Genomic DNA, 25,955 nt, shown 5'->3' with positions numbered 1-25,955 from the left:
TTGCTATAAAAATAGACCTTAAAAATATGCAAAATTGCGCAAAGCCCATAGAGAATTCTTTCACATAAGTATATGCTAGCCATCGGGGAATAGTTTTGCTTAAAAGTATAGCAGAGAATATTAAATTACCTAGTGTTTATTTTAATCTGTGGCATCTCCAAACACTTTGGGGAAAATAAGTCAATACCACATAGGTCAGCTTTAGTGCTGAAAACTGAGCTTTACTGTCTACTGAATGACAAGTTCTGTGGGAACCATGAAGCAGAAGGCGTCGTCACCCACGCCTTTCAGTTTATCGGATGATAAGCTGTTCACAGAGTCCTGAAACTTTATGCAGCCCACCTAACTCCTTGGTGTACTCTGTAGCTAATTGTGTGATGAAAGACTATAAAGTGAACTCTGAATTGTTACTTCTCAACCATGCCCACACATAATCATTTTAATGACTAAAAAGCATTACAAAATTCTCTTGGTATTTCTTTACTCCGGAAAATAGGTACTGCATGTTGTAAAAAAGCACTTTTTGTGTGTTTAATATTTTTCATTTACAATAAAAAGGAACACATTTTCCCCTTGACTTGACTCCATATACAGTAAAAAGTTACTCACTACTAATTACATGTAAAGAAGAATCCATGGTTATATTAACTTGAAAATTCTAAGTGAACTGTCAACTTCACGCAATTAAATCACAGACCAAATTTTACTGAAATTCATTCAAAATAAAAGGTAATATCTTTCAAGTGACCATATTGGTTTCCATTTTGTTTGAGGAAGCAATGTAAATTGGTCCTATGATTATATTTGCAAAACTTAGATCTGTTCTGTTAAGGTTAGACATTTTATGAAAATCATGTTTAAAGTTAGCACGGAGCGAATGAAACTGTAATGGACTACATTTCTTCCCTTTGATAAGCACAAGATGTTTGTAAAGAACTGTTCTTGCTGTTTCTGTTGCTGGTTTAGAAACACAATGTATATATATGTATATATATATTCTCAACAGAAGCAGTATCACCACAGGAGGTGAGTTTCTGGTAGTTAGAGAAAAATCTTTGATAGTACAGTGGTTTGTGGCATAGATAAACATCGCATAACATGAATAGATAAGCAGTCGTTCCATGACTTTGCATGTTAAGAGGGGTGAACACTGGAGAAAATATGTACTAAAATGTATCACAAGAAAGGAAGGAAATGATAATGAGAAATAGATGAGAAACATGCCATAACGTAGTATTTCAATAAATGTTGTCAGGTAGCATATAGCTAAATTAAACAAAAGGATTTATTTTTGCCATCTTTGTGTTTATATTCCACATTTTTAGTCTAATCAAAATATACCATTAAAAATTTTTAGTGTAATTTTTAATAAATAATTAAACATTAATAAATTTTAATAAAATTTTATGTTTTCATCTAATTTATGTAAGCCATAAATAGATACCATTTTGTATTTTGCTCTGTTCACTTGTTTACACCTCCTCAAGTTTATACAGTCTTTATAATTACCATTTTCCCACAAGCACACGAAGCTCACTTGCATCATTACTCTCTTGTTTGTTCTTTAGCTGTGAAGATTTCTTCTCCGTCTTTATACTTCTCCTTTTCGTGACTTCTGGTTAAATGTTGCAGTCCAGAGGCTGAGAAGGACACTAGGTATATAGAAGTGCTTTCTGTGAAAGTGAAATCAAGCAGACCTGAGTTTGAATACCCAGAGCTCATATCAAAGCAATTCACAGTAAATTAAGCGTCTCTAATCCTAGCATTTCTATGCTGCGATGGGAAGCAAAGATGATAGGCAAATCCCCCAAAGCTCTAGTGACAGCAAGCCTCTTGTCAAATGGGGTCAAGGGAAACACGCACAACAACAAAGAGAATTTGTCTGCAATAAGTTGTAAAGTGAAGCCTGACACTTAAGGTCCTGTTTTGGCTTGCATATGTATGCTGTGGCATCCACACACTCACCCTTCCACATACACACAGTGGGGAACATTCTGGGAGCTCTTCACATAGGTTCTCAGATTTTCCTAAACCTATTTATTCCTGATTATCCAGACTCCTTTCCTGCTTAACTTTCTCTTCCCCCAGCCAAGTCTTAGTGATTCTATTGATAATCTCCAAATACATGGCCTCTCCATTCCTTCTTCTTCTGTTTTTTTGTTACTTAGATAAATGGGGTATGTTCTTAGACATTTTTCTGCCTCCTTTTGTGCAATGATGTGATTTGGCAAGCCTCTATAAAACACAAGCTTGATCATATAACCTGGCTTCCTATTGCCTTTATTCATACTGCCAAATATAGTGGCCACAGATCACATGTGCTTGAATTCCAGCTAATCAAATTAAAGTGTACAAAAGGAAATATTCACTAGATTTCTACGTCTTGGCCTGATAAAAGGTATATCAAGTATATCATTATTTTAAATGTATTATCTTTAATAAAAATGATTTGGGTTCATATTTAGGTTCCTTTATATACCATCTGTGCGATGTCTTAGTTTTCTTATTCCCATCTGAAAAGACATAAGGAATTTAAAGCATCTAATACTTAATTTATTATCCTAATCACATTCCATCCATACTGAGCTATTTAACTACTTTGTTCCTCTTTTCTTTCTTTTGGCAATATTGAATGATGATCCAAATATGTCATCGATCTTAATGTTTAAAAACACAGCCCTCTTTATCTAATCACAGGGAATACTCCTTCCACTACATTTTCATCAGATACTGCTTTTGAGAACCTCTGTGTCTCCTTTCCATTTTTACTCAATATCCTGTCCTAGGTAGCTTATTTTAAAAGGATAAATAATTATAACGTTGAAGAAATTTCTACTCAAATGAAGAGCGTAGTGCTTCTAGCTTGTTCTTATCCTATTAGAGAAATTTTCCTGTAATATAATTCTGCCTACTTGAGGCACAGTAGGATTTTAGCTTAACCTTAGACTGGAATGGGAGATATTTTCTCACTCACTATGCATTCTTGTCTTATCCTTCCTACCTACAAATGTCCCATATTCCAAACCCATACAGCTAGCTCAAAGGGTCCACCTAGTGAGGGTTCTTTCCAAGAGTTAGGCAATTTTGCATAGAAAGTTTAGATCCCTGTAACATTCCTGTCAACTGACACTTTATTATAAATATTGTTATGGATATCTATTATAAATACTGTTATGGATATCAGCCTGTGCTTGATGGTCAGAGTTGTCAAAGGTAAGAGTAAAGTGTAATGCCATAAACATTTCTGTTATGGAATTCCATGAGCATCCTTTGGGTACTCTCCATCCTCATTTCTAATAGCTCTTTCCCATAAGAAAAGCCTTGAGGCACACACCAGCATTCTAAAAAGCAAATGAGACTTTTTGGCTGATGTTTCTCAATATAAAATGTGGCCTTTCAGATGATGTGGTCACCTTTTCTTTATAGAATGTCAGCATTTCAAAATGAGTAAAGGATATGGATTGGGTAAGAATTGAATGCAAATGTGTTTTGCAAATAGTGCCTTTTGAGATAATCGCAGATGATGGTTGAATGCTGAAGGTATTAATACAATCAGTATTTAACCTTGTGTACCTCCGCTTCATCAAATCACGCCCTGAACATTGATTGCATTAAGCCAGGTCAGTGGTTTCTTGCTTAGGAATATCTTAGAAGAATCTTAACAGGAAGGCTGCAGTAGCTGATCAGCTACTATTTATTTGCATACTGAGTGTGTCATCAATAATGCAAAAGACAAGGTCTTTAAGTTGAAAGAACAGTAGGATTGGCATGAATTTTGTTTAATGGCGCGTAATAAGCAAAGTAGTCTGTGATGCCAGAAATTGACAGGACCCATTATGTTAAAACAGATATATGTCTTTAATTTAAGGGGATTATGTAAATCTGACAGGAGTTTTTCCCCTTTATTTTCCTGTAGTTTAACTTTAATTGCCGTAAGATTAATTCTGATTTCTCTCGTCCTCCAGAGGGTGATGAGACCGGAGTGATGGATAATCTTCTGGAAGCCCTACAGTCAGGTGCAGCATTCAGAGACCGCAGAAAGAGAATTCCAAGGAATCCAGGTAAGACCATTCTAGCTGCCATAGTCTGATAAATGTGAATGTTCTACACCAAGTCCCTCTTTCAAAAAAGGAAGAGTAAACTTTGTCAAGAAGATATTTTTTTCTCTGCTGATCTCTGTTGATATGTGGAATCTGTGTAAGCCCCTAGTGTAATAAGTTTGCAAGTTTTAACCCTGTAAATGTACTGTAAAATAATCATGTGTTTTGAAAGCCTCAGAAATAAGGAATCCCACTGTGTTTAATATTAAATATTTTAATTGTTGTTTTATGAGCATGAGGCTTGGGTAGAAGGTGATTAAAAACATAAATGTAATTAGCTTGTTTCTACAGTTCATTTTTAGTTTTCGCTATAATGTATGGCCCATTATCGTTGTTAATAATGGAAGACTCGCCATGATCCTCAAAAATCAGCAAGTAATGGAATAATTGTCTTTTGTTGGTGGTGTTTTTTGGGTTTTTTTCCTTTTGTATTTTATTAGCAACAAATAAAGTTATACCATTAAAGGTGGTCTCATTGGGGAAATACATACATGAAGCAAGACAAGTGGAACTAGACACTCATGCTTCTCTGTTCAGATAGTGTGGGTGGGGTAAATAGTAACTCTTCTTGGGATAATCCAGATTAGTTTGTCTGACCACGTTCTTCAAGATAATCACTTCCTCATATATTCCCTTCATATCTTTCTTGATCTAAAAAGAAAGAAAGATAGGCATATTAATTTTGTTTCCCCTTTGTGAGCTATAAAGCTATTTGGACAAATAATGAAAAAAATAAAAATTAATACTAAATATAGAAATGCTACTTAATTAAATTGGTATAATTGACTAAACTAGCCTATACACCCCCCGAAATATTCTATGCTTGAATTTAAAGTTATTGTATGTAAATGCAATAGAAACTGGTAGCCACTGAAACTCAACAAATTGAGAGAAGGAGTGGTAGTTAATGCTGTGTTGTTCATAAAAGCTTTAGGCAATAGTGAGAAAAATAGCTGAAGCCTATTAAGTTATATTCATTTTTTTCCTATTTGAAAAAAGTTCTTGTTTGGGTAATGGTTAATATTCCATGTTTACGCTTCATGGAAGGCTTATAGAGATAGCTTAAAGTGAAGGTTTGATTGAGAGGAGAAAAGTGTTTTGATTGGAAGGTGATACTGCTTTATGTATATAAAGTCATTAAAGATGTCCTCTAATTGTTTTGTCAAACTTGACAAAAGACTTTTTCAAAAATCTGTTTATATGTCCATAATAAAATTTTTACATCATATAATATGACCAAAGGCTAAAAGAAATGCCTACTGACATGTAGAAAGCAGTCATTCCACCGCGAGCTTCCATTTCTCTGTGTCTCCCTGCTCTCAGAGATTTCTTCCATCCATTAAGAGTAGCACTAGCAAACTGAAATAATTTTTTAATCAATATATTTCTCTGCTAAGAAACTTAATAAAGTTTCTAAATTAAAGCATGTTATTCTAGACCATCAAAAAGGTGTCATTATCTTCTAGTATTTTCTAAACCTACTCATTTGCTAAAAGTCTCATACCTCATACTGATCCTAGAGAGCCTATATGAGACCGAAAACCTATATGGTTTTTCTGGATGTTTGATACTCAAGGGACTATAGTGTTGTCAACTATGAAACACCAGGAATATCCTCACTAACACTGTAATTATATTAATTTCAAGTAATCTAAATTGTGATGTCCTTTGTTTTATAGCTAGATTGCCCATAAAAGCAAAGAAGTTAAAGAGTCGTCCATTTAGCTCTCTGGTAGTCATTTCTACAGGCAACAGCCAAAGCAGATATCCTTAGTTAAAAGCTAGAGGGGTTTTGGAGCGAAAATTAATCATAGGCCAACAACACCCTCCCCCCCCCCCAAAAAAAAAGGAAAGAAAGAGAGAGAGAGAAAAAGAAAGAAAGAAAGAAAGAAAGAAAGAAAGAAAGAAAGAAAGAAAGAAAGAAAGAAAGAAAACTTCCTATCTCTCCTGGAAGCAGAGCTAGAGACTTCTGCAGGTTTCTTAGTTACATGCTTTGGTTCCATTCCGTTATCACTTTTGTTTGATATTCTCAAATATTCCTCCATTCTACACCGGAATTCTTAGCCCTTTAGCGTAACTGCCACGTCAATAGGATAAGATAAAAGCAGAAAAGCAAAACTATGAAGAATACTAATTGCCCAAGGAAAGAAAAGTTTGAAAAGACAGCCCAGCCCCCAAAATAGCCACCTCAAAATACAGCCAACTGACCAGAAGCAGTGAAAATGTATCATCCTGCCATTCTGCTTGTTATCTTCACTATCACCACCCCTTACAGAAGGAATTACTACATGCAAACCAGAGCTCTCCCACTGACGTTTTCATTGCACAATTGTTTTCAATCTCATGCTTAAACAAGTGAGGTACTAGAAAATCGAAGTGTTGCTAAATTATATTAGTTGCTTAAATTACCAGTCTTTACCATGGAACCTGTTATCGGTCACACAGAGAGACACACAAAGACCATCATAGGCAAGTAAGAAGGCATCCCCAACTATTGCCTCTGGTCCAGTCAACTGAGTGTACCTGAGTATGCCATTTTTGTTTGGAACACTGTTCTAGTTTGCTTCTAATTGCTGTGATAAAACACCATGATCAAAAGCAACTTAGGAAGGAGGAGTTTTATTTTATTTTAAATGTTACAGTAAATCACTAAGGGAAGCCAAAACAGGAACTCAAGGCAGGAACTGGGATCCTGGTCAGGTGTGGCACCTCCCGCAGTGGCCTGAACACTCATATCAATTAGAAATTAAGGAACTATTCCACAAACATAATCACAGACCAATTTGACAATGTGGCATTCTCCCAATTGTGACTCTGTCAAATAATATTGACCTGTGTCAAGTTGATAGCAGAAGTATTATGGGATATTTTATGGTAGATTCTCATATCACAAATGTTACTGAAAATATCAATAAGTAGTATGATGGAAGCTCCAACAAGTCAGAATACACAAAGGCAACAGATAACTACTTGGATTGTACTGATTCCTACTGCCTGAATAGTAACCCATATTGTAGGCTTTGCTGATTAAACTCAGGTTAGGAAATGAGCCCTAAATATTCATTAATTTGTTGTACATCTGTTCCATGAAAAGTACTGTGCCAGACATGATAGGAGATGCAGAAATAATTAAGATAAGATTCCCTTAGTTATAAAACCCTTGTATCTCCTATGAAAGATAAAAAGCACAAAAAGACTACAGAATAATGCAAAAGGGATTAAGTATTAAACAAGAGGTATTAATAACATACTATCTGGGGGCTGAAGAGATGGTGCAGCGCTTAGAATGTTGACTGCCCTTCCAGAGGTCCTGCATTCAATTCCCAGAAACCATATGGTGGCTCGCAAACGTCTATAGTGGGATCTAATGCCCTCTTCTGCCCTAAAGTTGTACATGCAGATAGAGAACTCATATTCTTAAAATATATAAATAAATCTTTAAAATAGTATATCACGTGAATTTAGAGGAAGAAGATAGTACGGCTTCTTGGATATATCATAAAAATAATCATAGAAGAAAAATATTGACAAATGAGTAGGGGTTGTGCCAGTTGAAGTTGGAGGTGAAGGTCATGGCTGCAGTAAAATGAAATGTCATAAAGAAAAGCATGGAAACAAGAAACAGCAAAGCCTTTTTCACAATAGCAAACAATGTAGTATAGAAACCAGAAGGGATATAAAAAGCATAAAAATAGGGAGAAACTCTGAAAAATGTGTTAGTGCCACATTATAAGGGGCTGGAGTCAGAGATTAATGTATTAACATGAAATTCTTTAGACAGTGGAAATGTAAAGTTTTTAAGCAATCAGAACATGATCAGTGGGATGCATCAGCATATGTAAATTACATGAGACTATCACATACATACAAGGAAGAAAGAGAGACTTGCCTTTAAGAGCTTTGTATTGCCTTCTTCTTAAAGGATGTCCTCCCTCAGAATCTGAGCAGATGGCTCAGTAAAGTGCTTAGCATGCAAGTTGAGGATTTGACTTCGAATTCCCAACACCCATGGAAAAGCTGGGTGCAGTGACTTGTGCTTGTAAACATATAGCTGGAGATATGGAGACAGGAGGATCTCAGAGACCTGCTGAGCACCTTATCAGGGGCATGCGAGCTGACTCATTGCGTCAGGGCATCTTCAGTCAAGCCTGATAAGTTGAGTTCCGTCCTTAGGCCTGCATAAAGGAAGAAAACAAATGATGTCTACAGTTGTCCTTTGACCTCCACACTTGTGCTGCAGCATTCATGCAAACCTCCACACACACAAACACACAAAATAAATAAGTAAAATATTGAAGAATTCTTTAAATAGGAAGGAAAGAGACACCCTGTTGGGGGGTAGGGGAGACACTCAATATTGACCTCTGACCTCCACATGTGTGTGTATGCATCCACACAAACATGCACCCACACAAGTAAAATAAATACTTAAGAATATTTTTCAGTATTATAACAGAATTATGAGCAATATTAAAACTATAAGAACAGATAGTATGACTTCAACTGTAAAGTTTCACAAATGCCAGCATAGTACCATATACATGTTCAGGTACTGTACTTGTAAAGCGAAATGGGATACTTGCCTTTACTAGCACACATACCTTTTATAAAAACAAGACTGTAGTCCTTTATAATGGAGATAAGAATAGTGTATCTGTGTGACAAAGAAGTTAGAAAAATTTCCTTCAACCTCTGTCATTTCTCCTTTGTGTCCCTTGAATATGGCACTTTTTTTCTATAGGTTTAGTGCATAGAAGAACCATCTTGTTTTTTTTCTTAACTTATACTTAATTAAGCATAAACTTATCAATTAAAAATTTGCTTAATCTTTTCTTGACCCTCTTTGTTACTTCATTTATTATAACACTTAATTTTAGTGTGTTTGCAGTTCACTTTGGAGATAATTACCCATCAGTATTCCTGATTTTTTTCCTAATAAGGTCAAGCATAAGCTTTGGAAGAAAAAGAAGAATGTAGAGCAAGACATCACATAAATAAAAAACATACTTAAAATAAAATAACAACTCCACATGGGTTTTTACTATTAAATAGCAAGAGAAATCTAGATCTGGCTTCTCTGCTTCAGCCAAACCAAGAGCTTCTTTCCTTGTCTATTGTAAATAAACATAAGTAGACATCTCTGCAATAGATAGATATTTACTATAGCTCCTTTTGTTACAACTAGATTTAAATATATAATTTTGACATTAATAATACTCATAAGAGAAAAATTGTGAGAAAATAAAACCAAGGAACAGAGTAAATATATTTTGGCTTCAGAAGAGCATAGAGCAACCAAGAAAACTGCATTTGAAACAATAAGAAATTCAGGAAATACTCTTAGTTTTTATATATCAGCAAGATAACGGTATAAATGAGAAGTTATAATTTACCATTTGGGAATATATAGAGGGAGTAAGTGACAGTGTTATATATAGCATAGGAAGAAACAAACTCTGTTAGAGAAAAACTACTTCTAAATAAAGCTCACATTTTCCCCATCCTCTATGCTTCATATACATACATGTTTTGCTGGTTCTGCCTCCTTCTATGCACTCAGCACTTCAGCTGTGGAAAAGGGTCTCAAATATTTCCTGAAGTTTTCAGGAGCCACTTCATAAACAAAAAGTTTCATGCAGTACTCTTTCCCTTGTAACATGCATATCTCATGCCTGCTGCTTGCTATAGCAGTTGGGATACTTATACATGGCCCTCATGGTGTCAAAGCTTCATGGTCATTATGGATGAAGTGAGGGCAGGATACCTCTCTCTTCTGTAATTGTACTTCACTGTTGTGCCTAGTAGCACTGTTTATACCATAGAGAATTTAGGAGGAACAACATTCTGTTTGATTCACAGCCCTTCTCATCAGATGTGACCCCAATAGGCAAGTTCCAAAGACAAACTTGTGACACATATCATGTAGCACTTGGTAGCACCCTTATTCCTTGATAACTAAACTCTTAGGAGTGTTGTGTTTCATGCTTTAGTATTCTTAAGTCAAGATTGTTATTCATTCTTAGCTCTTTCTCACTCACGATGACCCCTCCCCCATGAAGTTCATTGTTCTCTATTTTATAAATGGTAGAATATTACATTAGCCTAAGAACCCTATTTAGTGTGTAGCATACTATGATCTTGTGCTTTACATTAAAATTCTGATAAATAAAAGTAAAATAATTGTACTATCTAGTTTTATGTCAACTTGACACAAGCTAGAGTCATCAGAGAGGAAGGAGCTTCAGTTGAGGAAATGCTTCCATGAGATCTAGCTATAAGGTATTTTCTCTGAGAGCTGGGCTGTAAGGTATTTTCTTAATTAGTGACCAATGGGAAAGGGACCAACCCATAGTAGGTGGGCTGGTAGTTCTGAGTTCTATAAGAAAGCAGGCTGTGCAAGCCATGTGAGCAAGCCGGTAAGCATCACTCCTCCATGGCCTCAGCATCAGCTCCTGCCCCCAGGTTCTTGCCCTGTTTGAATTCCTGTCCATCCTTCAATGATGAATAGCAATGTGGAAGTATAAACTGAATAAATTCTTTCCTCCCCAACTTGCTTTTAGGTCATGGTGTTTCATTGCAGTAGTAGAAACCCAGAATAAGACAACAACCACCTAGGAAACAAAAGTATAGCATTCATCCAAGTAGTATTTAGTAATCAGTTACTAGGAACCAGCCAGTAGTGTTAAGCTCTTAGAGTACATACCACAAGATGGAGACTGAGCCTGTGGAGACATTTCAGTTTTCGATCATAACATTGAGTTTGAAAGCACCCAAAACAATAGTAATACCCCAATAATCTTTTTATAAAAGGATTTAACTATCAGGGATTTATTGTTAACGTTAAACCTTAGGAATTATTTAAAGCATGTGTTGAAGGGGCATGGCAAGGATGGGGTGGGGTTTTGAGATAGAATAGATTGCAAATTGCAATAAGTTCCAAAATGCTATTAACTTTTAAGTCCAAGTACTTAAGATTCATTTTTTGGCACTCCATATAAATCCCAAGATGATTATATATACTTATATTCATTGTAAAATATTTGCTTTTCTTAGTTTCATTTTATTTTATTTCTCAATGAAAACTATATGTTACCTTTGGTACCAACATGTATTGACTAATAGATTTAGGTTTGCATTTATGATGCTAGAAATAGAGCATTACTGTGTGGTCTATTGTGATCATTCTTTGATCACTATTGAAGAAGTTGAGCACAGACCATTTCTGCCTGATTTATATGCAGAACTGTTCTAAGCAAGCACTAATGATGATCTCTACAGAAATTTCAATCACTTTTGGCTTGTCTATTCTAATGCAATACAATCTTCTATGCTGCACATTTCTTCAATGTTGATCTCTGTAAGACAGTGGGAGATAAGCTCCATGCAACATGATTTTTATGAGAATATGGATATAGCAGTTATTCTTTAAATACTCACGTATGGGAGAAAATAGGACAAACAATTATTATACAGCAATAAATTCTTCTTGGTAGCTTTACATACATATCAACAATTCACAGTCAGGCTAAAATTGAGAAGCTAAATTCACAAGACCACACGCATATTTACATACCTTTCATTTGGAAATAAATAGTTGGATATATGTGAAATCAGTCTAGTATAAGCAGTTGTAAATGCTGACACTGACAAAATGTTCATCAGACTGAGCACCTAAAACTTCTAGAAAACCAAATGCTTAAAAAAATATTCTAAAATCAGTGGCCCTGATTATGTCCTCAATATCATCTGGTTTGGTTTCGTTTGTTCTGTTTTGTTTTGTTTGGCACAGGGTCTCCCTGTGTCACAAATCTTTAACTTGATGTTTGAACTTCTGTAATGCTAGGAATACTGTCCTGTATCTCCATGCACAGATGAGGAAAGCTTTTAAGGTTATAACCAGTGTCAACTTTCTTTAAAATAGCGATGATGCAATATGTTAAAAATTACTACAAGGAGGATAGTCATATTTTGCTTTAAAAGACTGAAATTTACTTTTAGCCTGTAGTGGTGAACTCATTGTGGTATATGCTGTTGAGAACTGCTTGTTGAATCCTTAACAATAATAAAAAATGCTGAACCCACCAGAATGTCTCTTTCATATACCTAAAACTGTTTCTGGAGTTTGAAATTTAGGCATGAAGGAAATAGAAATATGAATCTAAAGCACTATGAATGGAATTCGATGAAAGCAGGGTTTATTTTAAGGGGGTACTTGAATGTCTCCTCTGTGGGGTAGCTTCATATGACCTTTCTATTCAGTAATGTTTAATCTCACCAAGTGAAGACAAGCAGTGACGCTCTATTTTTTTAAAGCTAAATCTAACTCTATGCCATTACTCCTATCCATTGTGCTTGAATTTGTCTTTCACTTGATTGTTATCCTCAAATCACAGTTTGTTCCACAAAATTACTAAACACCATCGAAAGAAACAAATTAAAACTAGAATGACAGTTGCACCCTTTTGTTTCAGCTTTACTATCTTCTCATCATTTTTTGTCAGTCTGCTCTCTAAGACCAGTAAGTAAACTGCAGAAGTAGTGAGCCTTTAGAGGTGACATTAAGAAATTAATTCTGTTTTCCGCATTCTCACTAAATTACTCAGGAGAACAGCCCTTTCTGAAGTTTCAGGGGGTTTAATCTGGTGTCTAGGCACATTCTAAGGATTTAAACTGTTTGTTGAAAGACCTTCTGGAATATAAGATGGTATTTTCCCTTTTCACTTGGGAAGATATAAGTTGAGATTTCAGATTTAGTGGCCTATTCTGATGTTTGTCTAGTGTAGACATGGTACACTGTAGGTAAGCAGTATAGTACTCTCTGGGAAGAGAACGAGGAACTTTTTTCATACATTATTTACAACCCTGCAGTGCTGTCAGGGAGGCAAGGTATATTCTGGACACAAAGAAATGAAAAACTGAAACAAAACAAAGCATAAGGTTTTCACAGTTGTTAGCAAAGCTAATATTACCATGCATTAATTTCTTATGTATTGAAAAATTATAATGAATACTTGCTCTTTAGTAGACTTTATAACTATTAATCAAAAGTAAACATTTACTTTGGTTCCTAATCAAGTGATTGATAACTTATTGTCAAATATGTGGAACTAGCCTATATTAAGCAGTATGATTCTATATGAATAATCCAGTATTGATTTTACATATGTTTCAGACAACATTAAATTGTGTATATCTTTAATACCTGAAGTGATATGGTCATAAAAATGATGGTACTTCATAGATAATATTTTATGTGTAGCTTGGTCAGAATATCAACAGATGGTTAGGGTCAAACATGAAAATTATTGAGCTTTTCTAAGAAGAAAAAGACTTAAAAACTACTGTGTATGTGTAGATTCTTATTTTTGTGTGCAAATTTCAATTACCTTTTTTTTTCCACTTTTTTTTATGTGCATTGGTGTTTTGACTATATGCCTGTGTGAGAGTGGAGGATTCCCTGGAACTGAAGTTACAGACTGTTGTGGGTGTTGGAAATTGAACCTGGGACCTTTGGAAGAGCAGCTAGTGCTCTTAACTGCTGAGCCATCTCTCCAGCCCCTTAAATTTGCTCTTATTCACTAATAGCAAACACTAAGAGCCATAATTTAATTAATGGTCCTAAGAGCCCTAACATGGAAGACCCAGGAGATGCCCATACTTAATGATGGAATATAACAGATTATTCAATAATGGGCCAAAACAAAAAATAAATTTAAAAATGCAATTCCAACATAGTGACATTTTAGGAAACTATTAGAAATAATAAATTGTTGAATTCAAGTGGGATATGGTCCAAGAAGGACACATGAAAAGACTAATGTTCCCATCTGGCAATTTGAATATTTTTCCAGTAGTCATAAATAGTATTGATCAATTTGCATGTCTTTTTTAGAAAGGAAACTTCCTAGTAGAGAAAGATGCAAGGTACAGTACAGTGTTATAGTCAAGTTGATTGCTCTCTACACAGACCTGTGTATTATGCATTATTCTTATGCTTACATATTCAATACTTTATGCTTCCTGTGCTTTGCACTCTTGGGCCCTTGCACACTTGCCCTCTTTGCAGATGCTGCAGTAGAACAGTTCTATTTTCATGGTTTCTCTTTCACAAAGCCATTCCTCGTCTCCATTTTCTCAATCTGATATTCTACAAAATGACCATGAACTTAAAAAAGAAAAAGAAAAATCAGGGGAATCTAGTTATGTCAGCATTATTTGCTCTTTGGGGCCAATTTTATTTCTCTTAAGTCTTCCCATTCTGTCCTTTAGAAGAGAGGTGAGAATGACAATATATAGCGTTTAAAATAAATCTCTTACTCCCTGCAAAATTATCCTGATTTGGATGGCAGGAAGTAGTCAATGATGTTTGAAAGAAATAGAGAAATATTCCTAGACAGAATTCTTGGCCCCTGGCCATTTTCATATTTTAACCATATTGCCAGTGCAAATGCTTGTGAAAGTAAGGAATCTTGTAAATACTCGTACCTTTGTACTATTATATCCATGATTAATATAGAAAATTATAGAATAGCAGCATATTTTATTCTCTTAAAAATCACACACACACACACACACACACACACCCCACCCTCAAAAGTTAGGTGTCTGTTCAAAGTACACATTCATTTATAGGTTGGCAAATATTCATGTGTTCTGTGAAAAGGAAGAAGTTCTAGATTTCAATGAGCAAGTGGGTAGATTTATTATTTTACTTTAGTCTCTCACAAGTCATCCAAATAAAATAGTAATTCCTACTGGGACAGGTCATAATTAAGTTCTGTTCTAAGGAGAAATCTTTATTACTAGATATATATAACAAAATTTGTAAAAAAATTACACCCCTTATAAGATAATTATAAGATAATTAATATGCTCAGATTTTTCTGATTATTTGGAAAACATAGCACTTTTTATTTCTTCTCCTCCTCCTTTTTCTTGCTGTAAAGGCTAAGTTTAGTTATAGTGAGACTCTGCAGTTTGTATTATCTGTTTACTTAAGCCAGTATGGTGCTGTAAAAGTACTGTCTTTAATTGTGATTATATTAAATGAAATTATGTAAGAAATATTTTATAATGTAAGACTTCAGTTTATTACTTCACTTCTGTTCTCTACAATTGACAGCTTTTGTCTCCCTACTTGATCAGATTATAAAAGTTAATTTTGACTTTTAAAAAGATTTTAAACAGAAAAGAAGTTCATTTTTTAATGTGGCGTTCTCAGCCTTCTTTTCTGGGACTTTTAATTTGTGATATATGTCCTGGCATAATTGCAGGTAAAGGGTAGTATTTGGGTAAAATTCATCACGGGGTACCACTTCCTAAGTATCGAAAGCTGCTTTTGTACCAATTAGCTGTGACCTTTTCTTCTAGCCTTGGGGTAGGAGATTATTAGAGGCAACCATTTCTGAATTATTTTCTTTCTAATATTAGTTTAAGCAAATTTTCTCAGAGAGCTCCTCTTTTCCTTTAGCTGCATCTTTCCACTAAGCTGCTAAATCTTTCACAGAGGGATTAAACATGATGTTTCTAGAAACATTAATAGCCTGTGCCCTTTTCTGAGTGTCCTGCTTCAGAAATGTTGCAGCTGCTGTAGTTTTACATGCCGTCATGCCTTCTTGTTTCTCTTTGCCTTGTAAGTTTGAGCTTAAAGGTAGATCCAAGGGCTTTTACTCCTAAGCGAGGTCTCTGAGATGTTGTCTTTCTAAGTGATACAAAAGCCTCGGTGAGGTGTAGAAGACCATTCCGCTTTTTTGTCAGCTTAAGTCATCTTAGCAGCAGCTGATTGAAATAAGAGAGTCACGGTAAGAATGGATGAAGAAATAATTGCAAATCAGCCTTTCATGCTAGAAAACAACACAATCAGGAGCTCTATGAGTACTATCATAGTATTATCACCATTAGATATGGTGTGTTCCATTAAACCTGAAAATTCTGAAGAGAAAGACCAAATCCATGATTGCCCAATTAAAGAAAGCTTTACTTAATACTGGCTAGTAAGATGACCGTTGGCTAGGTTCATATCCCGGATTTCCAGAGGATAGTACTGAATTATGTTAGTCAGGTGCTCATAAAGGCAGGACCCACAGGCTATGGTACTTCCAGCCTTCATCCAACTGGGGGCAAGCATACATCATGACATCTGTTTTTCCTATGTACCCCATAACTACACGTGATCAAGCACATCCTATGCAGTTTGGTAACCAATCTTGTTTACTGAAGTTAAGAACACATGAATTGTTATCTCACATGAACAGCCCCCACATTCCAGTGAGTTATATGTCCTTGGGCAAGTAGAGCTCATTCATGGGTTAACTTTAGCCCTTACAGTGTTAATACTGAGATTTAAGAGAAAAACCAGTTCCATAATTTTGAGCCAAATTTGAAGCAAGCTTTAATTAAATACTGGTCAAGATTACAGACTTTGACCAGGTCCACTCCTTGGTGTTGAGGAAATAACAAGTCACGTATTGCAGGAGCTTAAAAAGACAAAAGCACAGGGCCACTGTATTTCCCATCAGGTCCAATCAGAGTCAAGCATACATCTTGACATACTTCCTGCTCATGTACCTCCCAACCACCTGTGATCAAGCACATCCAGTGCAGATGGTTCAAACAAATACAGGACAAAGAGGAACATATTCTTCACTGTCTCAGCTGCAAACAGAATTCTTAAACTGCAAGGTACATTTTTCCTGCTTTGGTCTCCTATTAACTTGAAAAGTATTGTTCTTGTTTCTGTTTTGGTCTCACAATACAGTCTTAGATGCCAATGTGCTATAAAGAAAACTCAAATGATCTGTGAACCATCAAAAATAGATGCAAAGCAAACCATTGTCACTTAAAAAAATCATACCTTTAGTCAAAGAAGAGTTTGAACAAATGAAAACCTGTTCTTCTTAGACTTACATTTGGGACAGAGAATCCCGAAGCAGTGCTGAGGCTTCAGTCTTCCGTGGTGCTTCCTCTTTTTTTTCCCTTCCATCCTGTCATTTTCTTGTCTTAATGAATAACGTGCAGTTTATGAAATGGGCACTTTTTCTGAAGTTCAATCGACAGAGGTGTAAGTCTTATTGAGAAGAAAGTAATTTTCCAAGTAGTTAATATAAAAAGTATGTCTTGTTTAAATAATGGAAGGCAAACTTGACTAATTTAACTTGGACATTTAATTTTAAATCTTTTGTGAATTTTGTTCTAAAAGCTACTACCATTTGTTAAATTTGAATAAGAGAACAAAACAGACATGGTAGAATATTACTTAATATTACTTCTTCTTCACTAGTTTTAAATTAATTTTAGATTACAGAGGACCACATCTTCATTATGAAAGTGAGAAATTCAATATGAACTCCAAAGTGTTCTCTTCTAGCCCCTTTAATAATGTCAAGACTGCATGAAAAGAACAAAGGAAGTAATATTTTTTCTCATATAAATGTTACTTTTCTCAAGCAACATGAAGTTAACTCATACCTCTCCCCTCATTTATGACTCTTTGTACCTTAATTACAATAGAATTTACAAATAAAACATATCACTTGATACCTGGTACATCAACATTTATGAAAAGAGAAATAATACTTTAGAATTCAACATAACAAGCCTGCTTTGAAAGATAATATATCATGAACAGTTTTGTGGTTTGCACTTTTGGAAATAAGCTTGTTTTTTAATTATATAAATGAATTAATTAAGACACAAATCTTCCTCATACTAGTACTAGTTATAATTGACATTTAACACTGGGGCAAATTAATAGTTGGAACACCTCACAGATTTTTACTTGTATTTGTACTCATCCGTGTCAGCTATACAAGTGGTAAAATTATAGTCAAAAGTCTGATGGCTTAATATAATACCTATTGTGCTCGACATATCTTTTATGCCTTGACATTAAATGTCTCTGTTGCCTTCCTATCTACTTTCAAAGCTCTATTACCCATTCCTGATCCTATTTAACTGCATTTAATAGTCCTTTGACAGTGCTGCCTGCTATTGACAGTATCATTTAATTTGCTTAATTTTATGACATTTGCTATGTTAATTTTTTTACTTTGGGGTTTTCTAATGCATGATTTGTGCTTAAAATAGAAAAGCCCTCCACTAAGATTCAGTTATATCACCTAAGTACTACAGTTGTCCCAGATGTAATAGGAAGAGATAAAGAAGGGATCACAGATAATAAATTTTCCCTGCTTTCCCCACAAATTTATTACTGCAAGCTTTAAGTCTCAGCTTTTATTGATAAATATAAATACAAGTTATGTAAGGGCAGTCTGTGCCTCTTTATAATAGCATTCAAATCTGATTTTAGTCATTGCTAAAGCCAGACTACTCCATAAATAGACCTGAGTCAATCTGAAAACAGGTATTTGTTGCATAATCTGTGTTTATTGCATATACAGTACATTTTATGTTTTTTTAATTAAAGTAATAAAATTAAATAATATTTTCAGTTACCTATCAGGTACACATGTACTATCTTTTCTGAAGCAACCCTTGGTCATTCAATACTAAGTATCTTGTGAAGCAAGGGAGGGGGGAAGGTAGTGTTTTCAATTGCTTATAAGGCTTTTAGCAAAGCAATCCCTATTACAATTCTAGGTCTGACTAAATCCCTACCTCAAAAGGCAAGCAAGGAGCAAGATCTGTTGCCAAAAGAACAAAGGGTGGGGGAGGAAGAAACAATAATCTGAATGTGTTACTATATAATCCCCTTTCCAGGATTCTAGTGTTCTATAGTTTAGCACCTCTCACCATTGATCCTGAAAATATTCAACATTGAAATGCTATTTTATGTGGTTTTTGTTTGTTTGTTTGGTTGGTTGGTTTTGTTTTGTTTTGTTTTTTGAGACAGGGTTTTTCTGTAGCTTTTGTGCCTGTCCTGGAAGTAGCTCTTGTAGACCAGGCTGGCCTGGAACTCACAGAGATCTGCCTGCCTCTGCCTCCAGAGTGCTGGGATTAAAGGTGTGCGCCATCACCATCCTGATTGTTACATTATTTCTTCAATTTTAATTGGCTATACTTTTTGTCGTGCACTGTCCTCTGTATTTTGTAGCATAGTTAAACCTAAGAAGGAGCAGCACTTGTTAAGAGCATCAGCAATTACTATGTATTATGTGAATATAGTTTAAGATTTTTTAATTTTTAATTTATTGGATTTTTAAAAAATACCAATCCAAGTTCCCACTCCCTGCCCTCCTCCAGACACCCTCCCTCTCCATGCCCTCCAATTCTCATAGAGAGTAAGGCACATGGCTTTGTGGCAGGTCCAAGGCCCTCCCTACTATATCTAGGCTGAGCAAGGTGTACATCCAAAGAGAATAGGTTCCCAAAAAGCAGTACATGCAGTAAGAATACGTCCTGGTACCACTGCCAGTGGCCCCGTAGTCTGCCCTAGCCATGCAACTATCACCCACATTCAGAGGGACTAGTTTGGTCCTATGCTTGTTCCTTCCCAGTCCAGCTGGAGTTGGTGAGTTCCCATTAGCTCAGGTATACTGTTTCAGTGGGTGTCCCATCATGGTCTTGACCTCTTTGCTCATATTTTCACTCCTTCCACTCTTCAGCTGGACTTTGGCAGCTCAGTCCAGTGCTCTGATGCAGGACTCAGCCTCTGTTTCCCTCAGTTCCTAGATGAAGGTTCCTTGGTGATATTTAAGATATTCATCAGTCTGACTACAGGGCAAATCAAGATCTGCCCTCTCTCCTCTATTGCTTAGGGTCTTAGCTGGAGTCAGCCTTGTGGATTCCTGGGAATTTCTCTAGAGCCAGGTTTCTGCTAATCCTACAATGGCTCCCTCAATTAAGATATCTCTTTCCTTGCTCTCATCTCTGTCCTTCCTCCATCTGGAATATCCCATTTCCTCAAGTTCTCCTCAACCTTCCCCTTCTCCTCTCCCCTTCCCCATTCACCCTCCCTTCTTCCCTCACCCCCATGCTCCCAATTTTGTCAGGCGATCTTGTCTGTTTCCAGTTGGATCTATATATCTTTTTCTTTGAGTTCTGTGTTTTCTCCATGAAAAAGAATAAACAAACATTAGATTTCTAAAATGAAAAGAATTTTATCTTATTCTTTAAATTTTATATTGCCTATTAGTAAATAGTGGCTATTGGATGCTCTTATTTCAATAAAACCCAGAAATACATACCCTTCACTGAGAACATATAAACCTGTATGTTAATATTAATGGAAGTTACACATAGATATTGAGGTTAAAAAATCTAAGATGCTATAAAAATCATGTTATAAAGATGAGTTTTTACAATGCTTTAAACCTAGGGAGTATTCTCTGCATGCCTAAAGTTAGTATATAGGCAATCTTTAACATACAACATGCTTGGCAAAACAGTTTTATGCCTTGGCAAAACAGTTTTATGCTTTGTGGATTTCTTTTATTAAAGTTCGTGGAGTAAGGATTTTTATTGTAAAAATATTCCTTGAAAAGCAGACTTGATAAAAGCAATGTCTGTATATGCATCTCCCTTGGTTTCTGGTCAGAGTACTAGGTACCATTATAGAATTTGTCTAATCCCCCCCTTCTGCTTTTTTAGGTTCAACAACTTTGTAAATTTTCAGACTCTCCCTCCCTGTAATGTTGGCCCTGATCTCATCAACTTCACTATCTCTTTTCTTTCTCTTTCCACTTTCCAGGAAAACCTGGGAGCTCCTGTGTCCCACAATTTTACTAAAGGGCTGTAATTATAGTCCGTATCTTTTATTAACATACTTTTATGATTAGCTTTTCTATGATAGTACAGAACAGTAATTTGAGTGACATTTTTCATTGAGATGCACTGAATATTTTGAGTAGCAGCTTTAAGTTTGAGAATGAGCATCATACACCACGGTCTAAATTCTTTAAAAAAGCAAGGGAATCTTTTAATCTTGAAAAGATAAACTGAAAACTTCTGAAGATCTACAATTGTTAGTCCACATAACTACCTACACAGAGAGGAAGGGAGGGAGGGAAGGAGGAAGGGAGAAAGGGAGGAACGGAGGAAGAATTGACATCGAAACTTTTGTAAATCCTCATACTGCTAGGACCTTTCCATACTTTATCAGATGAACCCATATCACAAACGAAAATGCCATCTCCTGGCTTGTTTTTCTGTTGAAGTGATAAGCACAATAAATAAAACCAACTTGGGAAGAAGAATGGGTTTATTTGGCTTACAGGTTACAGTTCATCACTGAGGGATTTCACAGCAGGAGCTCAAGACAGGAACCTGGAAACAGAAAGTAAAGCAGCAACCATGGAGGAACAGTGCTTACTGGCTTGCTCAACTGCCTTTCATGTGCTGCCCATGCTTGTCTGTCTAGAGATTATATGATCCACAATAAGCAGGGCCCTCCTACATCTCTCAGCAGTTAATGAAATCTCTACACACTTGCCAATAGGCCAAGCTCATCTAGACAGTTCTTCCTTTGTGGTTCCCTCTTCCTCCATGAATCTAGATTGTATCAAACTGACAATAAAAGCTAATCAGTGCACCTTGCTTATGGCCTTACATGTAAAGATGTCACTTGCCTCTTGTCAGTTCAAAGTTATAAAGGAAGGGGGCTCTTGACTACAAGACAAGCATTATATTATAAAACATTTTGGGGAGCAGATGAGAAACAGAGATCATCTGTGTTCAACGTTTGAATACGAGGTAAAATTCAACTAGAGTATCTATGATGTGATGGTTCTAATAAGAATGGCCCCTATAGGCTCACATATATTTAACTACTTGGTCTCCAGTTGGTGGAACTGTTTGAGAATGATTAAGAATCATGTCATTATATGTGGGTTTGAGGTTTCAAAAGAACCATGAAAGTCTCAGTTGTGGTTGGGGATCAAGGTGTGAGCTCTCAGCTATTCCTTTGCTTCATCATCATGGACTCTAACCCTCTGAAACCATAAGCCAAATGAAACATTTCTTTTAAGTTGCCTTAGTCATGGTATTTTATCAGAGCAATAATTAAAAATTTGATGCTTTGTAAGTTGTTTTATATTTGCTTTGAAGTTAATATGAATGTAGGTAAAATCCTGTGTGACTTTATTTGTATCTATACTTGACCGACGTGATGATCATCAATAAAAGTTAAGCCAGAAATGCAGTATATTAAGGTTCCAATTAATATAGCCTATCATATTCTTTCAATAGCGAATAAGTCTGATATTTTCTATATAGAACAAATATTATTTTAAAGAAAGCTTCTACCTACAGTTCAAGTTTTAAATAATTATAATGAAACCTAACGATTTGTTTTATTATAAGAATACACACTTATAGAAACATTGCCTGTACCTGGGCTTCGTGTTCTACCATATTCTTTTTTGTGTATGATTGTTGTTAAGACAAACAATATTTTATTTGCCTGGATAAACTATATTATTGCACTAAAACTTCTGCAAAATTATTTTAGATAAAAGTTAAAATAATTCTAGGAGATAGTTACTTTTTCTCTGATTATTTTTCAATCTAGGGGGAAACTGTTAAATATAGTGCCACAGTTTTGGTTTGGTAGATTTTAACTTCATAAGTTTTAGCTAGAAGTGGACTGCAGAAGCAGTCTTTCTTTCTTCAATAGAGAACTCAATATAATTGAGGATGCATCTAAGAAGCACAAGATGTTCATCCTCCTAATAGTTTCTCTATAAAGATGTTCATGCAACTGTATTTTAAGTGTCCATCATTAGAGACAAATGCACTTTAAGCCTTGTGATTAGAGAGTTCATAGCCATCAGACTGTTGAGAGCAGAAACATAATATTAATATTTAAGCTTTCCATTTGCTTTCATGAAACAAGAACAGAAGTTATTATGTTTCTAAGGATTCTATTGAAATGGCAAATTCAGTAGGAAATAAAACCTTCATATTTTTACTGAGTTTGTCCAGTATTAGGCCATCCTGAGAAATGGCTCTGAATTGCTTCTTATTCTTAAGTGCTAGAAGTTCTTGTTCTCTTTATATTTGCTTTTGATGGTGACCAATATGGATGTTAAGAGGAATGATGCTACATGAATGAGAACACTTTAAAAATTACAATTTAGTGAGTGACCCATTTCAGAATAGTTGGATTAAAATGATTCAGTTTAGTTCCATTTTCTAAGAATTGAAACAAATCACAAAGGAAATGGGTTTTGGAAGTTTTGTGAGTCACCCATATGAAAAATCATAGCTAAAAGTCCTTCTGAACCTGGCATATATTGTAACTTCAATAGACTGAGTGAATGACTACATTCTCTAAGTAAATGTACACTCCATTTTATTAATACATGATCTTCTGTCTTCCCTCTTTCTTGGATAACTAGAAGTATTTTACTAATGTGGTGTTCTATTTTAAAATAGCTTGCATTATAAAATGATGCATTCTCATTACAGGAAATTTAGAAACACATGAAATATACAAAGATAAATGTCTTTATTCTCAATATTCAAAAGAAACTACCATTAACATTTCAGTTTATTTTTGTCTCCCATATATTGCCATGCATATTTTATACTATTAAGACTATACAGTAAACACGACATGTATCCTACTTTTCACTTAACTTTGAAAACATTTCACGCATTAATGCATCTCATTTTGTGTTTGGTTTTTAATAGTTGAATATTGTTATAATGGATAAATAAATGTATGATAATTCATAACTTCTGCCTCTTAAATTTGACATTAGATGTTTTTCCAGTTTTTTCTACTATAAATAATGCTGTCACAATCATTTTTCTATGTTTAATGCATATACTTATAAGTCAAGACAACTCCATCTTCAAATAATTTCAGAAAAGTAAATAAAGTGAATTAAGAATTGCATACTGTTTACCAGACACAAAGCATAATTTGCCTGAGCTATCTCAGAGCATAGATTCTGTAATTACTGATTTCATTTATATATGTATATACATACTGGGCTATACAGTACATTTAGAGTACATTTTAACACAGTATCACTTATGAAATCTCCCTATTTCAGCAACCATACATAGACAAAAATTCTGTCTTTTTTGTCAAAATTCAACAATATACATGAAAGTAAGAAAAATAAAAATATTTCATAGAAGTAAAAAAGAAATGTGATGAAATCTCTAACAATGTGTGGAATTTCATTGGAATAGAGCCTTGTGCCTGGCTCCATTTCTCTATTTTTGTGTCACACACAGCTCCATCAAATTTGATTTTTTTTTTGTCACCTTGGAAATGGGAAGAAGTATACTAGCACTGGGAGGTAGCAGAAGATATTTCTCACCTATTGGCAGAACTAAGAAGCACTAGTTGATATTGCTATGACTAGAGTGGACATCATTAATTAATTATCAAAACATATGACAGAGGAAAGGTGAGGCAAGAGAATAATGGCTTTCAGGCCAGCTTAGGGCTACACAGTGAGTTAATGGAACCTAAGCTACATAGCAGCACCCTATCTTAAAAAGTAAAAAGGAATAATTGTAAAAGTTAGCATGAAGATTTCTCAAAAACCTACAACCACATATCCTATGACATAAATATTTGCATATACAAATTCACTGTTGCTTTACACACAATAGCAGGAAAGTAGAATCAGCCTAAATATCCTTCAACTGAAGAAGGACTAATGAAAATATGGTACATATAGAAAGTGGAATTTTACACAGCCACGACAAAATGAAATTAGGAAATTTTCAGTAAAATGGAAGGGACTGAAAATATTATACTAAATGAGGTAACCTCTTTCATAAGTAATACTTAACTTCTAATTTTTAATGTATGTATATTTATGTAGGAACATGAGTAGGGGCTGGGAAATGAGAAAAAGGCCCATCAGAAGTAAGGTGGGGGTGGAGAGGTTTTCAGGAAGGATAATAAGAGTGAAGGAGAAATACTGGGAGTGAAAACTTCTGGATGGAGGGAGCTAGGGAAAAAGAGGAGATGGAGAAAAGGACAAGAGAATTTAAGTGTGAATGAAAATGCCACAAGGAAACCTGTTCATTTATTTGCTAGTTTAAAAATTAAATCAAAATAAAAACAAGGGCTGAAGATATATCTCAGTAGTAAAATCTTACCAAGCATGCTCAAGTACCTGAATTTAAGAACTGCCTAAACCTCTGTATAATACGTCTCCACTATTTGAAATACAGACTCAGCATGGACCCACAGCAATGGAGCACCTGAATATAGAAGAAACCATTCTTCCATTCAGATTGTTTTTCTAAGCATTTTCTTTTTTAAAAAAATATTTTTTATTTATTATGTGTACAATATTCTGTCTGCATGTGTGCCTACAGGCCAGAAGAGGGCACCAGACCTCATTACAGATGGTTATGAGCCACCATGTCGTTGCTGGGAATTGAACTCAGGACCTTTGGAAAAGAAGGCAATGCTCTTAACCACTGAGCCATCTCTCCAGCCCCCTAAGCATTTTCTAACAGTGATTTAAAAAAAAAAAAAAAAGCTAGCATGGCGTTAATAGTCTTTCTGGCTATGCCATGATATTGTAGAAAATGTTTACTTCCTGCAAACATTTTTTTAATGTTCTTCAGTAACCACGGGCTGATTGTGTAGTACAAAAAGTTAATATAATAATTAAGACTATTTTTTAAAATAAAGAAGACTAAGCATATAGCAGGTTTTCCTCATTCTCTTCCATTGATCATGAACTGAGACTACTGTATCTTATATGATTATATGACTCAGCAAAAGTGTACTTAGAGTAGATTCCCTACAATGTATGAAACAGAGCTTTGAATAATAACTTTACAAAATGTCAGAGAAAAAAAAGGCTTCCTATTTGAAGTGGGTAACCCTAGAGTTTTGCGGATAAATTCATTACCTGAGGTTTCTAGGTAGCAATGATCTTATTTTAGATTTTTCTATTTTAAAATGAAATTATTCTC

The 25,955-nt window shown here is 35.1% G+C and overlaps 1 protein-coding gene across 1 annotated transcript in view; it reads left to right on the top strand.

Annotated features, from left to right (window-relative positions):
* Positions 1–25,955, top strand: part of Diaph2 (diaphanous related formin 2) — a 703,438-nt gene that overhangs the window by 550,842 nt on the left and 126,641 nt on the right. The window contains exon 30 of the mRNA XM_057758989.1: positions 3,966–4,061. Coding sequence (XP_057614972.1) covers positions 3,966–4,061 — 96 coding nt within the window. The remainder of the gene's footprint in view (positions 1–3,965; positions 4,062–25,955) is intronic.

The sequence above is a fragment of the Chionomys nivalis genome, chromosome X (assembly GCF_950005125.1).
Source record: "Chionomys nivalis chromosome X, mChiNiv1.1, whole genome shotgun sequence".
Lineage (NCBI taxonomy): Eukaryota > Metazoa > Chordata > Mammalia > Rodentia > Cricetidae > Chionomys > Chionomys nivalis.
The sequence above is the reverse complement of the archived record's forward strand: the minus strand, read 5'-3'. Positions and strand labels throughout refer to the sequence as shown.